Here is a 17,981-nt window from a genome sequence, read left to right as displayed (position 1 = left end):
CAAAGGCATTGCCAGTTTCAAAGGAACTGTGCTATCCTGTTTCATTGTTTAAATATGATTACACAGTACACAGGGAAAAGATTTATTTTAGAAACACAAATATATTTAAATGCATTTTTTTAATTATAACTTTTTTCTGCAAGTTGTATTATTCCAACAAATTTAATTAATACATTTTGGAGATATGTTTCAGTGTGGTAATGCAAAACAAGATAAGAACACTCCTGACAACAACTGTAAATTTACGTTCAAGCCTGACTATTGTCAGGACAAATGTGGCAACTTTCCGGGCTTAATTATACTAAATGAAATCAGACGCTGTAAGGGTTGAGGCTTCATTGTTCAAAGCCCAATCTCGCTATTCTAAGCTGAGGAAAATAAAAGATCTGACCCAACTTGATGAGACTTATGATTTAGGAGAGAAAAGCAGAGAACACCTCTCTGCAACATCAGTCATACTTATTTCCAACTCATTCAATTTTATACCCTTAATCTATATTTTGTTACAATATTTAGAAGTAAATGTATCTATATGCAGGTAAACCATATCTGCTATTCCAATTAGGGAATTCTGGTGAAATAAAATCAAAAATTCAGAGATGCAGAAGACATATTTATGTCACTAGAAACCAAAGAGGTATACAGAAATGTTATGAATTATTTTATGTTTAAAACATTTATTTTGAAAGGAGAAACAATAATAGTTTTGTTTTGTTTATTGTTACAGTATATAATACATGCCTTGCTGCTTATGCTTCAATGCAGGATCTTACTGTTATCTAAATAAACTCTCAAAAAAAGTTAGGAGATTTTTATTAATAATATTACTCCTGAGTCAGTAGGTCTTTCAAGTAATAGTTTCCATTGAAAACTACCTGAGTCAGTAGGTCAGGTAGTTTTCAATGGAAACTATTACTTGAAAGATGTAAGATAATCATCTTTAATCACACGGTCTTTTCACTAAGTCAAAGAATAATTCTATTAAATTTATAGACAGGTAAACTGAGGTGTTCCTGAAAACTTCACTAGACAAGTGAATAAAATCTAAAACATTCAAATTATGTTATATATTAAAAACAAAAAACAAAAAACAAAAAAAATCAGCATTTTCTACAACACAACTACAAAACTAGGGTATGAATAAATTATTTTGTAACTATTTTTCCTACACCTTTTAGGATGAAGGAGTGTTTTTTTGTGTGTGTTTTTTTTTTTTTTCTTAATTAAGCCATTATACTAAGCATCAGCTATTCATGAGTTGTTTTTTTTTCCTTTACAGGGACACTGGAGAAACCATTATGAGTACCTTATAGCATTCTCTCTAAAGTGACATTTTCTGAGAAGAAAATACCCAAATATGAGGTAACGTGTAAAATTAGCTGTGATCAGATCATACCTAATGAACACAGTATATTTGTTCATACCCATGTGATCATACCCAATGAACAGTACATATGTGCTGGTCGTACACATAAGTATGCACACAGTGGAAACTGTGAAACTCATCTGAAAAAGAGAGAAATGTTTGGACCCTGAGACACACCAACTGCAAACACTATGTGCGTGGCTGAGGGAGTATGTATGCTGTGAGAGGGTCACAGACCCATGGAGAAGGGAAGATGAGAAAAGAATTAGATGGTGTGGTAGGTATGGCAGGTCCCAACCTCAAACAATGGAGCTGCATGTAAAGAATGCTTCTGTTTTTGCAGGTATGAGAGATGGCACAGAGGGAGCCCCATGGTTGGTGAGTGGAGGTACCATGGATGGTACCAAAAAAGGAGGATGGTGGGTTTCAAACGAGTGAGTGAGGGTTGTCTTAAGGTACAAGCTATTTGAAGGGTGCTGCATTTAGTTCACAGAGTTCCTCATCAAAATGAATTGGGACAACTGAAGAAGAAAGAAGGGGAGCTGACCCTGGCTACAGCCGTTGAAGCTGAAAAGATTAAACATTGGTTCAGTAAACAAACTTCTGATTATTGCTGTCCCTGCCCAGCACTTGGCAAAGTGAGCTACAGGTCATACCAGTAAGCCTGGCTCAAATTACGCATACTACCCTGGCACAAACCACGGATACAGACTGATTTAAGAGACCACTTAGTGACTTTTCACCATAGGGTAGTCTTTAAAGCAGTTGCTGTTTCTTCCTCTGAAATCTTTCAAAGTACAGCACAGCCACAAGTTGGGTGTCAGGGATGCATTTCCCTTGTTGCTTCTCTGGAGCTGAATGGAAAAACAAGAGACTTACCATGGCAACCCACACAGCACCTAATACTGATGCTTTTCCTTATAGTTTGGACGGGGAGGAGGGAGGTATGGACAGCATTTTCATGTTGCTAAAGTATGCTTAACTTTCAGAGCCTGTGCAGTGGGCCAGAAAATATTAATGGGAAAGAGGTATCAATAAAAAAAAAAAAAAAGAGAGATGCAGATTTTCATGTTGAAGTTATATGCACACACATATATAGGTAAAAACATAAGTCAAGTTTCACAAATGCATCTAAGTTGCATTGGAAATCATTTCTGAAGGCTCGATCCCCATGTTCTTGGGTAACACATTGCCACAGCAGCTGTCATACCAACACCCAATGCACTGCTTGCAGCATGAGCAGAGGAAGAAAGATCTGATTATTTTTGTGCAAATGTTTTTGTTTTTCTTCAAAGCAATAGGTAAATGTAAAGAGAAATTGAAAAATGAAGTTACAAACTCAGAGAAAAAGCAGTAATAAAGGTTAGTTTTTACATTAGACTTTAGTAAAGTTTCTCAAAGAAACATGACAGGAACTTTCTAGGAACAACTGATGGATGTGAAAACAATGTCAGTATTTATCACCCTTCTCATCACTGGCAACCCAGTCATCTCACAAGCATGGGAATGGTGGACTAAAATGGGACTAGGAAAGTGCTCTTAGTATGTTATGGATGCTAAAAAATTAAACACAATATAGAACTGCACTGAGGACCAAGGAAGAGCTCTAAGATTGAATTCAGAAGAAGAGCACAAAAAGTAAGTGCAGTTCAAGTAGTTTACACAAGCTCAGACATGAACAGGTCTGAAGTCTGTGATTGCCTGTAACATCACCAATGTAGTTCTTTTGAGCTATCCACACATGCAGAGCAAAGCCCCCACCTCTCTGAAGTTAATGACAAAACTTGCATCGACTAAAGCAGGGCTAAGATTTCACCCATAATTATGTGAATAAAAGGTGCTTTTGTTATACTTTTTGTACATACTTTTCCCTTCTTTGTCACTCTTCTATTCAGTCATAGGAGGCAAAAGCAATCCTGCTGGCATTCAGAAACATTCTTTACAATTTCCGTACCAAGAAACGAGCAGGTCAGATTGTGATAGATGTTTCAATTGATTTAGCCTGTTCTTCTATTTGCACAAGCCTTTTCAATGGTATTAATCATTCATAAGAGATTGCTAAATTCTTCTGAAGAACAATTTTCTAAGGATAGCTTATTTTCAACTACTTGCTTAGGTTCTGAACTTCCATCATGCAGTTGATTTTCTAAGCCCTCTGGTAATATGATTTGTTACTGGTTATAAATTTAAGCAAAGTATTGTTAAGTTCAAAGTATATACTAATAAATAACTCATTTTCAGCCCAGTGAAAAACACTCAGCTTTTAGAACTGGTGAACAAATTCATGAGTGCCCAGGAACTGTCTGAATATGCACAAAGAATGGCTAAGCTTTGACAAATAAAGCAACCTGCATTTGTGTTTTTTCATTTATCAAAGTATTTTGAACCCACATTTATTTGTACTTTTGCTACCATTTGCCAGCTCTGTAAACAAAACATATTTCCCAGTGCTAATACACGACTCATTTTACTGTTTGCATTTCAACAGTACCTAAAAGCCCCAAACACAGACTATAAGCAAATATACTGTCCCCCAAAAAATGACTGTTTGCTCACCATCCTGCTGTATGCTAGTCTCCAGATTTTTTTTAACACAGTATCTAACTTATGCCAAAGAATGTATATAAGCATTCACTAAACAGTCACACACCATTCAGCCACTCATAACTGCTGACTTTTTTCAAATGCAGAAATCATGTTCTATGTGTGGAATTTATCAATTCATTTTAAATACCAGAAATGTGAGCGGGGTGATTATTTATTCAGTCTTGGTAAAGAAAAAAAAGTTTCCTTTAAAAAAAATGAAAACCAGTCTTCTCAGCTGAAGATAAGGCTGCTTTTCTCTTTAATAAACACAATAAAATGGTGCAGACATTTTTATTCCCTATAAAAATATTTTACCATAGAATTTTATACTTAATTTATTTGTAATAGCTTTACTGTTTTTCTCTTCCTTCTGGCTTTAAACTTTATGGCAGGTTTCATTTCGTAATTATAATTCTCCACTTACATTACAAGTAAATCATTTAGAGCAGTTAATTTTACTGATACTGTCATTATATAAGAAGTCAGAAACAAACACATTATTTTAATTACTCTTTAAGCACTTGGCATCTTCGGCACATTGGTATGAAAGTAAGTTGTCGGATGGGTGCCCACACCATTTTACTTATTGATGTCATTTTTTCTTTGTATGCAGCTGTAGTATAACTAACCAAACGATATCTGTTGTACAGATATGGGCTTGGTATTTCAACAGCTATTTACATCAATAAGTAAGTGCACAATGCAAACAAACAACTATTACGATTGCAGAAAGTATCAGCTTTGTACAATCTCTTATTTCATTACCACTGCTTTTTGTTTATTTCTTTTTTTTTTTTTTAATACTATTATGCCTTAAAGTTATGCTAGTGGAATGATCTGTCTCCCACCCTTTAACAAAGTACTTACATTTTCCAAATGGCCTGATTTTGTATCACTATAGTAATTATTATTAGAAAGGCAGCAAAGCAGTGTTCTTTGCATTCTTTTTGACTGGTCCATCAAATACCACATCAACAAGGCAATAACAATTCAGAAGGCTGTGCTAGAGCAGTAACAAAACTGTAATACTTACATTTGCACATGTGGGGGCTGGAAACGTCCCTGGTTAATGTTGTAGAACGTGAAAGCCTGTGTGGGGTTGGAGCTGTACTCGTCCACTTCAATTATGAGTCTACTATGTTGATGCCTTCTAGCTGCCATAATGTGTGACTGGGCGAAAGCCATGCTTGCACAGGGTAGGTCTGCTTTTTCAGGCAATCATATCTGCTATCTTCCTACATTGATGGAAGAAGACCATGACATCTCCTTACCTATGCAGCACTTGCCTCTGAAAAACCTAGAAGCAGATTGAAGAGATGGAGCATAACTGTTTGACAGTTAATTTATTTGGGATTTGCTTTATTTAATAGGAGATGAAGATCAAAAGCAGGATATGGAGGGAGGAAGACACACAGCTCAAAGAACTAATTACAAATCTTTCTAAGCCAGCAATTTGATGAACATACTTTAGTTGGGGGTGGGAAGTGGGTGGAGGAAGTAAGCTTGCAAAAAAAATACAGGGAGCAACTTGCTCAAATATTTCAGACATTTAATACAGATCTAAAACACAAGGCAGTCACTCTTCAGAATGGTTTGTCAAATAATAAAGTTTTGTCAACACATTTTTTTTTCCCAATTGCATTGCTGAATGTTTATTCCCCATCTTCCTTCAAGAAAACCCCAAACCCAAAATTTAATACATGCCAGTGCATTACTAAAATGTGAGTTATTTAAAAAGAATCAGTTTAATCAATTCTCCAGAAAATCTCCACCATTTAGTAAGGGTATGCATTGCAGGTGGTTGTTCATCATATCCCAAGGAACCGAGCAAACCGGGCCTTCCATGCACATCCTTCTGGTTTAGTTGTATCACTGAAGAACCTCCTGATACAGATATGAAGGGCTCCCCCCCTTCAAACACATTCTCTTCTTAGACAGCACTAGCCCCAGAATCTGAATTCACTGTAAAAGAAAGTGATTCAAAGGCTAACACACAGTTAAATATTATTAAATATAAAAAAGGTAAAATCCATACAGGTTTTATGTTAGGGAATAAATTTTCCCTGAAAGTTATGCAAGTCTAGAACAACGACACTGAAACTGGATATAGGAACAAAAAAGTAAAGCCAACTGGAATGTAAAGAGTATCCCCTAGAAACAGCAGAAAGTAATTTAACCGTGAATTTTATTTTTATTTTCCAGTGTTAATAAAAAATGGATTATCAGGAATACAGGCGGGTATTTTTACAGTATTATGTTGTGTCCTTTTTAAAAGTTGTCTGTCTTAAATATTTACTTTCATGCAAGCAAGGGCATCTAGCAATGTAAGGAATCTGCTTTAGAAGATGTATTTCATGAAAAGCCGTGCTAGAATGCAGCAATTCGATTGATATGTGCATCTTCTGCAAAACAGGACTCTTTATGTCACCTTGTTGATCTGCTGTGATGCAGTGTGATGGGACCACTGTCAAGAGTGATGGACAAGGAAGGTCTTCGTATTCACTCAATTTTTTAAAGCTATTTATAGGTACTTAGGTCTAATTCAGTTCTAGTGGGAGACAAGCACCTAAGCATCTTTAAAAATCTGGGCTTCAGTTCTTCACCTAACTACTACAGATGTTAAGTGCTCCAAGAAGTGGTATTGTATTTTTGTTTTGGGAAATCTTGTCCTTAGGAAGCTGGAATGAGAGATTCAGCTCATTTTTGTTACTTGGTGAATGGCTGTAATATAACGACAACTCGCTGTCAGTAACAACCCACAGGAAAACAGTCTGAGAATGAGAGCAAATTCCTTCATGCCCTCCCCTAGAAGTGAGTGGTTAAGGAAATGGTAGAAAAACAGCAAATAAAAATTTGGATTTTAAACACTCTCAGATGATTTGTTCAGGCTACAGAACAAGCAGCAGCACAACGAAATGTGCCAGAGCAGGGGGAGGGAAGGGAGGCATAATTCTTGTAAGAATAATCAAGTACAAATCGCTGCACTTAGGAAATAAGAAATTATGATGGCAGATGTGAAGAACCCTCCCTGAGGAGCTTCCTGTATTACATGATGCATTTGTAAAGAAGTTTGAATGGGCAAGGTCAGAGATTTTATAGGGGGTAAACTGTTCCAAGTGAAGCTACTTGTGTTTGAAACTATTAGAACTGGTGACTTCTAGAAATATTCTCTAGTATGATTAATAATTTAAGATTCCATGGCTCTATGTGAGGATTTCAAACTACCTGAAAAACACCCTGTGTTTTATAAACCAAGGCTTATGCCCACTTTACACACAGCTGAACTGAAGCTGCAAAGGCATTAAGGCACTGCCTGGTGGGACCTAGAATCTCCCTTTGGCCTTAGGAAGATCCCAGTGCCTACCGCAGCTAAGACACAGCTTTTGTCAGCCTCCTTGCTGGTCCTGTCTTTCATGACTACTCTCAAGTTATACATCAAATCCACTGCACAAGCAGCAGATGCATTCAGCTACCTCTGATGTCCACTCAATCTCTGTTTCCTCTTTCTGGGTAAGGGGAAAATAGCATTTAACAAAACTAACTCAAAAGAACATTTTTTTCCAACTTTGTTTGCAAACAGAAACAAAGCACAGCAAGTACAGCACTCATACAGCATTTAGTGCTCAAGACTTCTTTTAAACGGGGAATCTATCCTCACACATGGGAGATCATGTGAATCACACCTTTAGGCCAGCCTTTGAGGATGCTAGCCACAAACATTCACCTAGAAGTCCACCATATAAAATGTAGGATATAGAAAGATACATCTCACTTAAAGAAAAACAAACAAACAAACAAACAAAAAACCACCACAGTACTGGTGAGCCTTCTGTCAAATGACAGTCCCCCTGTGTCAACCCTGGACACATAAAAAGTATCCAACACAGGAGGGGGAAGAAAAAAGGAGCCAGATACTGCACTGAAAATAAGATAACTAGCAATCACATGAATACCTTGTGCTAAACAAAAACCAGATACTATAACACACATAATCAATAAACATAATTCAGTAGCAAGCTTAATTCAAGCTCATGTCAGAAACATACACAGATGTCTTTGAACCTTACCTTTCAGTCTAGGGTTTCTTTCCTGCATAAGTGGTTGGCTGACTATAAACATTATTGGTGTTCGACAGAACAAGCTGTCTCTTTCCAGCTTGGCTGATAACCCATTACTCCTCTCTTTCTGTTTCAATTTCCAATAGTCTCAAAAACTGTAACTTTTTTTTCTTCTAATATTCTGAAATGTCTTCCTTTCCCAAACCAGAGTATAAAATGTAGCAGGGAATAATTATCTGCTTTTATAGCATGCAAGTTTTAACATTATATGCCCAGCATTACGAATACAGAACACTAAGACTCAAATCCCCACAGCAACAACATGCTAACCATCCTCTTCCCCCAGACTTATGGAGCTGTGGGATGTCTGCCAGAGAAACACAGGGAAATGTAAAACTGACTGCAAGAACATGAATGCTAAAATAAATATCGCAAACCTGGCTGTTAGAATCACAGACTGAGAAAAAGCTATTAAATCAGCTAAGCCATCTTCTTACTGGTGTCAGGAATGTTCTCTATTATTTTTTTGCTGCCTTCTCCAGCATGTGCTCAAAGGTTCACAAGAGCCCTGATCCAAACACCACTGTATATAGTGGACATTGCTCCACCACCTTCACTAAGTTTTGCATCAGGCCATAAACTATATGGATTACACCATCTCTCCTCAGGAATTACTGGACTAGACAGGTGCTTCAACTCAGACATATATTTAAGTCCTTTGCTGAATTAAGTCTTCACATAAATCATTGTATTAAGATTTTCTGAGTTTTTCAGCCTGCAATTTATGTTATTTTCATCTCACTGCCTTCTTGTATAGCTGGCATGTTTATTTTTACATGAATTCTCCAGCCTTTTTATGCATCTTATTTTCTCTTTTTTCTTCAATTTCAAGCCAATGCTTTGTTTTAATCTCACGTCTTCACTCCCAGATTCTGTTTCATTCTACTTTCATCCTTCAGCTCACTCTCTTGTTCGTTGTCCCTTGCCATATCTTATTCCATCAACCCCACTTCTCCCTCCATTCACCTACCCTTTGTCTCAAGCCTATAAACAACAATATTGAGACTTCTTGAGAATTATTCCAGAAACAGAAAATACAAATTTACACTTGAAAACAACATGACTCAAGCAGATGTCACTGAAACAATATTTAGAAACCAAGATAAAATTATAACGATGATAATAACAAAGAAGTTATGAATTAAAAGAGAAAATTTTACCTCTGCCAGGTTACAAAAAATCTGGAGGTCAAGAAGCGCAACATAGCTACAGCACATCCCACCAGGAGAGCTGAGGAGGGGCAGTTGACAGGTTTTGCACCAACAACAGAGATGTCATGAAGAAGGAAGAGAATGCTGGTACTAGGTCAGTGGCAAAGAGGCAGCTACAGAAAACATGTTTTGTTCAGAGAGCCTGACAAGCTGGGATTTGGGAAGGCAATAAATAAATGAAATGTAGTAGTAAAAAAAGCATCTCCGTGCAGCTATAAAACATCAAAGCCATATTTTTTTCAGGGAAAGCCAGTGAGACAACAGCAGTAAAATACCTTAAAGAAGAGTGTGAGAGTTTGTGATAGACTGTGTAGGCACACACCTGCTTCTTGTGCAAATCATAGATTGATAGAGTGGTTTGGTTGGAAGAGACCTTAAAGATCTTCTAGTCCAAAACCCCTGCCACGGGCTGGGACACCTTCCACTAAAAATCTTGGATACCGGTTAGCAGAAACCCCTTCTAGAGCTTCATCAAGAGTTCAGGTTGTCCCCCATACTGATGATACACTGTTCTTCATAAGCTGTCAGATCATCCTTTACACAGAGAAGTAGGCTCTTTATTAAAAAAAAAAAAAAAAAACAACAACAACAAAGTGCCACTGAGCAGCAGTGATCCCAATTGTCATTCCGAACATTCTTATAAGTATTTGGCTTCATTATCACAAATTAATATTCTTCTGTTTTAACCCCCACCCACACAAATTGTTATAGACTGCCCAGTGCTAAGTGAACATACTGAACCCAGTAAAACAATTACTTATTATAAGAACTAGGCTGAAAAACAATTTATTTATTTATTTGCATTGAAAATATCCATTTCACATACTCCAGACAGAAGCCAATCAATTGAATTAGGCTGCTAACTTCAGCTCTGCCATCAGGAAATGAATACTGAAATAATCCTAAAAAGGCATTATTCTGTGGGAAAGGATGAGCTAAGCAAATCACTCTGCAGCCAAAAGCTTTTCCAGAGTGATACACTTTCTTCTTCCTTCTCTTCATTTTCTGAAACTGAATGCAAGTCCTAGCAAACCAGAACCACCAAATCTTCCCTTAGCACACCGGTCTGGATTCATGTAACAAATGCAGAAATCTGAATGCTCTCAACATACTTGCAGAGTTTGAAATGAAGGCAGCATAATCAAATGTTCATGGAGACACTTGTAGATTTTAAGGTTAATCATGCACACTGCTACTGATGGGATCACTAGGCTTTCTACATGAATATGATTTGTTGTACCAATTGCATTTAAAAAGCAAACAAATAAAACTGCAATGTATTGAAGCAAAATATGCACCCATAAGGCTCCTTTCCACAAACCAAATGCGTTACACACCTGCATTAGTGACAATGGGAATTAAACAATATTTTAAAAAACATCAGACTCCTTGAGGATATCTAAATTACCATCTTACCATTTGTGGTGTCATTTTAAGGTATCTACCCCTTTTACAAACTTCACAGAGTTCTACCTTACAAACACAGGGACCTAGAAAGTGTTCTTGGAAAGCTAACCCCACTTAAGCTGCAGAAGCAGTATGGCATTTGAGAATGTTAGTTTTTCTAAATGTCAGTTTAGCTCTGGTGAAATGTGCCAGGGTGACAGCCTTCAAGCCTCAAGTCCTCGATCCACAGCACACACACAGGCCTGGCTGCCTTTGTGCCTCAGACCTAATTGGAAAAGACCACTACTGAAGGGCAGCTCTCACTTCATAGCCACACATACTGAGAAATCTCTGCTTTTAAGGAGCAAATAAATGTGTAAGTTAGGGTGACTTTTGTAACGCAGATTTACCGCCACATAAAAGGTGGAACGCACTCACCAGTTCATTCTGTGAGTATCCTGAGATGACAAAATACACTGCACCATCTGCTTCTCAGGGCACAACATGTAGGTATATTGATGTGCATGCTTATCAAATATCAGAATAAAAGCTTTAAAATGCCTCTCTACAATTGCTCTTACCATGGATTTCACAATCTTCACCTGGTAACTAGAGCACACAGGCCGCTGTACTCTGGCCCTCATTTTCAAAAACCTTTGCTTATGGTGTATCTTTAATTGAAAAAGAATTTAAGCATCGTGCCTTCCAGTTTCAGCTCTCTTCAGAGGACTCTGGTAAAGAAGTTAAATTATCTTCATGACTTATTAAGGCCTTTGGATCATCTTTTTAAAACACATCTGAGATGGTTTTCTGCTAGTGAATCTAAATTTGCAAACACTCAGTAACAATCAGTAACACTCAGTCCTGTGACTGTATCTTTTCACCAGAAGTCAGAACTTTTCCCATCCAAATAACCAAAAACAGCAGGCATAGTTCTCAATTACCTGTATGTCTCAAAATCCTACAGACTTCAATGAAAAGAAACACAAGACCTATCCTCTGCTTCGAATCACCTGCTTCACCCGTCAAAGCGAAGTGCCTCTTCATGTATATCACATATCACATATAACATATTTGTTAACTGCAGATCTGCAGGGCACAGAGCTATGTTTTGTACATGAAAAGATCCAGTGACTTAAACAAGACATTCTATTTCTCTGTAATTATAATTACTTTAACCAGAACTAGAAAAAAAAAAAAGAAAAAAATCCCCAAAGTTATTTCTCACCATGCTAAAATAAATATCATTATTCTTCTTTGCTCATTATAATGACCTGTCAAATACAGTATGACAACATTCTTCACTGAAATTTACTTTTTTTCTTCAAATTAGCTTTTTTCCATTGCTCTGAAACACAAGTAAAATACATGTTTCTCTCACTATGATATAAGTAAAGAACACTAATGTACTTGTTAGTTTTAACTGCCATAAAAGGATTTTATAGACACAGCAAGTAAGAAACATGATAAATAATTTGTCTTTTGGAACTGTGCCCTTATATTCACTTCTGTGGAGTTTCTTCAAACAATAAATATAAGAATATAATATAATAATAAATATAAATATATTGTACCTACTATATGCAAAAGTCTGACCTGGCACCCAGAAAAAGAGATGGATCAATGAGTTCAGAAAACACCAAAATTACACATTTGCCTATGAAATCTAATTCCATATTTAGTTAAAGCAGTTACCACTTTTAAACTTTCTTAGCTAGTCTTAGTTTGAATGACGATTGTATGATTTTAAATTACCTGTTCAAATTTTCCTACCTGAGCTCACAAAACTAGAGTAACTGTGTATTCTATTTATGAAGACTTAATTTTATTTTGAATTACATTTGATTTTATTTTGAATTATCAGGAGTGTGATTTTCTAAACTAATTCTCATCCATACAAATAACTGTTAATTTATTCAATTTAAAAAATAAGCACAACCTAATAATATTGCTTTGTCTTCTTAAACATGCACTTTACCATGTACCAAATACATTTTAGATTTAAGCACTGAAATACTCCAGGATTTACAAATAGACTGAACATTTGCCAAGGCTAAATGCATTAATGTAATCCTACATAACTATCTTGCCTGAATGTATAAAACATCACGTTTGGATAAAATATTTAAATGAATACATTTTTCTTAAGGAAAATCAAGTCTCTTCCCTGAAAAACATAGCATTTTGGTTTCATGCTGCCTGAATTTATGCCAAAATATTTGCCGAGGTAGCTAATCTATTTAAGTAATTACCTCTAAGGAAGTAAATTTTAAATAAATATCTAAAAGCCATAAAGCTCATTCCTCACTCTAAAAAAAATTGCCTTCATCTCTGGCAATATTTCAAAATCTGCTGCTACTGAAAATCCTGGGCTCATACAAGAAAAATGACAAGTCTTAAAATTATAATAGTAATTCTAATGAAAAATTTGCTAAAAATACTGGTTATCTGGAAAAATTACCAAAAACGGACATTCCAATAGGAGTAAATTAGGGTTGCAGTGATTTGATTCTATGTTTTAGTCTGCATTTTGGGCATGTCTTCTGATAAGGCTCTTGACACTCTTAAAATATTTACTTAAAAAAAGCAATATGTATGTATTGAAACATACATTTAAGAAAACAGAGTAGGTTTAAATTTGTAACTGAAGAACTTTGTTCTCTTTCTTCGCCTTTTCGTGACAATTTGCATAACTCTCATTTCCTGGCCTTCATCTGTACAAGCACCACTGGGTGAAATCCACTTGCCTGAGCCACAGAAATGTATCCAATTTCACTGCAAATTGTGTATAAATGCACAGAATTCAGCTGACTGGATCATTCACACATATGTGAGGGTAGAATACATCCCATACAATTTAGCCTGTTCACTCTGATACCAAAATTTTAACAGAATATGACAAAGCCTAATACTGAGTGGAGGATTATCCCAGCCATCAGTTCGGTTTGTTTCCAGGTAAGAACTCAAAAGTCAGTGTCTGCCACCAGCAGCGGTAGCTGATGGTCAGCAGCGTACAGCATGGTGCTGGGGTAGCTGAGGGCAGATGCAAGCAGGCAGCACCCCTGGAGCAGACAGCAGGAAAGGCAGCAGCTCCCCTGTGCTAAGGTCATCAGCGGCTGGTGCTGTTGCTTTACACGTGGGCAGCTTAATACCATAGGACAGCTCACAGGGTCTTCCCTTTTTGTGAAGCAGCATCTCTCAGCTTTGGACAAATTCCTATTGCCAATGTTCTCCTCCTATTTCAGGAAGAAATCTAACACTAACCAGTCTTGAAGGGTTGTTGATCTCTATGTCAATACACAAGAATGGGAAAATAAAAGTAGCCACTCTAATACCTGTAGCTGAATGAAATGCCAAAGTACAGGCATGCCAACATACATAAGGCAGAATGTAGAACACAGCTTACACATACATACACCTACAGTGATGCTACTTCTGAGATAATTACATAATTAAAAGGAATCAAGCAAAATTTTAACAGCTTTATGCATCTTTCTCTTAGACACAAAACTTTGAAAACTGAGAATATTGTCCTATAATTTTTGTTTCTACTTTTCAATCATTTAGCTGCATTTATTCGCTGAAATCCTTTGCGTCATCTCATTAACATTCAGGGAAGGAGTCAGTGAGTTTGCCCTGTTTATTTTTACAGGTATCCTCCCCAGGACTGATAAAGGAAAAATACAAAACAAAATACTTAAATGTGTTTGTTTGATGTTAAATATGGTTGTTTGGACCACTCACTCCTTGTGCCCATAACATCATGCCCAGAGAGTCCACCGGAAACTGAAACAAACATAATGAAAGCCTTTCTTTCAAAGAATGAGGACAGAGATTACAGGGGTAGTCCCAGGTAAACATTCCTGATGGGGGAGTGTTTCAGGTCAGACACCTCTGCATATTCACCAGATCTAAAATGTCCAGCTGCTGGTTTGCTGAACAGAAGAACCCAGTCTTACAGTGCCTTTCTCACACAGGGATGCTTCAAATCACTGCCCTCCCTGAAACTGAAGGGGCTACTCCTGAGAGTAGATTCGTGAGAATGGATGTACTGAGGCACACGCCAGCTTGGCTAGCTCTGGGGGAAGCTCTCGCCTTGCAAAACACTGATCAGCCTGCTCCAAATGCTTATTGGATCATTGCTCACTGGGCTGTCTGTCAATGAACTGTGACTCCAAGCTGTATGCACAGTACAACATCTGATTTGCTGGCTGTTTAAAAAACTGATTTGACAATTTTATTTGGGCCAACCAGAAATCTTCATTTGACCTGAAAGCTGCTAAAACAAAGCCAAATATTTCAGTGTTGAAAAGTACAGGGAGACCAAAATGAAAAAACATTTAGGAGGAAAGTATCAAAGTAGTGAAATGAAATCACTGTACTTTTTTGGAGATGCTTTTCCTTTATGTTCCTTACTTGATCAACCTGGTGAAACCAGAAATTATTTTATTTTTGGTGCTGTCAGATCTGAATTTCCACTGAATGTATTAAATGAAGTCATGTAGAATGTACTGACTTCAGTACATGTGCTGAGAGACAAAACTGAGATACATCTCAGAATTGCAAGACTGTGAAGGTAAACTTTAAGTAATAAATTTTTGGTTTACCGCAAAACCAAAAAGAAGGCTGTCACATAAAGAAGACATAGTCCCAGTATTATGATTTATTATTATATGAGTGTCCACAGACCAAACAAAATCCAAGAACAAACTACATGTATGCTAGGCATGGCACAAACAGCAGCAAAAAGCTTCTGCCCCAAAGAGCTTACAGTGTACAGAAACTCAACAAAGGATTAGGTGCAAACAATAATATAGTAACATAGAAAAATGATGAATGCAATGACAGAACGTTATGTTCTTTCCATCTTCTTTTGCAGAGAAGGAAAGAATAAACAAGGTTAGTGTCACAGAAGACAAAAGCAGAGAGAAGATGGGTTATTACAGCACAGGTGAGAAGAGGAAAAAGCAAAGAAAATGGCATGCAGGATGTTTGCGCTACAGAACACATTAAGAAAAGTGAAGCGACTGCAAGAGCTGCCAAAGAGAGCTTGAGCAAAACAGCCAATTAGAATAAGGCAGAGAAAAAACAGTCCAAAATATCAGCAACCATCAGTCTCCTTCATATGTTGCTTCTACAGCTGCTCTGTTGGCTTCAGTCTTTGGTTGAATGGCAAGACCCTCACCTGCCGTAAGAGAAGCTGGCCTAGCTGTATGGCAGAGACACTGAACTTAAAAGGTCAGGAGGGCACGCTGCGTAAGACATAGCATTGAAAAGAGTCATATCTGCTAGACGGACTAATCTGCTGATTAACATGCATGTATAAATGAAAAAGATCTAATAAGTAAAAGGACATACTTGCAACTGAAATGTATTCAGAGGTATTACACCTCTGAAAATAGATAACCTGAGTAAAAAACATGCGTAAAAAAATCCTTGTTACACCAATATTAGTACGGCTCTGCATGGTCACATATAGCATATTTAAATGACATTAAAAAGCCAATTTTACTTCAATGGTAAATATTCACGTTTTAAATAGTGATTAAATGGCTAACACTAAGCATTTTGTATTTAGGTTTGTGTAATGAATCCCAATTCAGTTACAACTCCAAGTTGTAACTGAACATAGATAACATAGATAGCATGATGGTTATTTGTTAATCCTAATATAATTTCCACTATCAAATCACAGCGAAACTGTCGTCCTTGTTGACAGTTTCAACAAGGAGGTCAAGCAGTGAGCAGTCACAAAGAATGAATTGCTTTACTCTCTAGAAGTGGTCAGTGCTGAAGCAGGTGAATAGTAATCATCACAGCTCTGCTCCTTTTTGCAACGCATCTTACACTGGACTGTCATTCTGCAACCTTATTCAAGCATTACATTCACATGTATTTTATTTATAATAACATTAGCCTCAAAGGATGACCTTCTAAGAAGAAGTCACAGGTTAACAGCCCAGTTACCTTAAAGGACTCTCTTACATTACTAACCTTGATGGTATTTCAAATCAAACCTGGAATATTCACAATTGAAACAGAAACATGTATTTAAGTTAGAAATAAGAGACCAATTTGCCTTCAGACAATCTCACACAAACCCAATTTACCTGCAGACAATGTTCACAGAACCTGGTGTATGTGCAAACTACCAGCACTATACTTAGTCTTCTTAGGAGACTTGACAGTGCACACTGTAAAAGTCTAATGTATGTTAATGTAACATGTGAAAAGGCTCTTCCCTGAGATTACTTTACACATCTTCACTGAATGTGACTGCTTGCTGTTCTTCAAAACGAAGTCCAACAAGAATCAAATGAACTGCATGATTTATTTTTACTATGTTTATTTATCATTTGAGATGAAACCTGTTGTCATGCACAAAAATACTGAAATCCTCAAATATAAACTCTTTTTTTATTCACTATTTGATACTGTTTCCATGTGTCAGGAAGAAGAAACCATCTGGATAATCAACTAAGCAGATACCTGGTTCTAGGGGATTTGAGTCTGCTTCCTCCCGATTCAGTGGCAAAACTCTTGCTGACTTAAAAAACGCTAAGATTTTCATACACATCTACATGTTCTACTAAAATACAGAAGTGCCCAGTCATGTTTAACTCTTCAGGTGAAAGGGACTGCACCTGAAGCAGCAGATCTGATCTCATTCCTTTCCTAAAAGGACATATCCTGGGCATTTTTTCCTAAATCCTTATAACAAATACAATCAAATAAATATACAACACCATGCTCTATGAACCGTTAATTCAAGAAGCAGAAACATTGATGTCAGAATAGGCTATGTATGCCAAAGCAGAACCCTGGTCCGCTTTGCATTCCTGCTGACAGTTTCTGTAATGAGCACACAGCATTAAATAAAAACCATGACCTGTTTAAACAAAGATCAGAGCACCAGCTATATCTTTGTATTCTTGCATGTTTGTTGTTTGGCATCACAAACTAATACCAAAACAAGTGTCTCCAAAACAGGTTTTCACACAGGGCATGAGGGATTTGCTCTAGTCTACCAGGAAGAGTTGTTTATCTTTAAAATAGGCATTTTTCTTCATGTAAATATGTACAGGTATTCGCAGAAGTTACTGTGCTTTAAATTAGACTGACGGAGAACAGAGAGAGGAGAGAAAGAGGGAATAATGTACAAGCAAGAAATCTGAAATTCTTCTGTCACTGCCTGAGACAATGAAGAAAATCAGAAGAGCAAAGCTAAAACTGTTTAAATATACCATTAAAATTTCACAGTGAACAATTAATTTCAATCAATTCATGTATGTATCATACATGGAATAGCCATTA

At 36.8% G+C, this 17,981-nt stretch overlaps 1 protein-coding gene across 3 annotated transcripts in view; it reads right to left on the bottom strand.

Moving 5' to 3' along the window:
• Positions 1-17,981, bottom strand: part of MPPED1 (metallophosphoesterase domain containing 1) — a 68,225-nt gene that overhangs the window by 48,143 nt on the left and 2,101 nt on the right. Inside the window, exons 2-3 of one of the 3 annotated variants that reach the window (XM_082751776.1) lie at positions 9,604-9,836; positions 4,986-5,249 (exon numbers count right to left, since the gene is read on the bottom strand). In XM_082751776.1, coding sequence (XP_082607902.1) covers positions 4,986-5,137 — 152 coding nt within the window. In that variant the 5' untranslated portion in view covers positions 5,138-5,249; positions 9,604-9,836. The remainder of the gene's footprint in view (positions 1-4,985; positions 5,250-9,603; positions 9,837-17,981) is intronic. The other 2 variants (XM_082751777.1, XM_082751778.1) reach the window with 2 other exon arrangements.

This window comes from Aythya marila (assembly GCF_965140915.1).
Source record: "Aythya marila genome assembly, chromosome: 1".
Lineage (NCBI taxonomy): Eukaryota > Metazoa > Chordata > Aves > Anseriformes > Anatidae > Aythya > Aythya marila.
The sequence above is the reverse complement of the archived record's forward strand: the minus strand, read 5'-3'. Positions and strand labels throughout refer to the sequence as shown.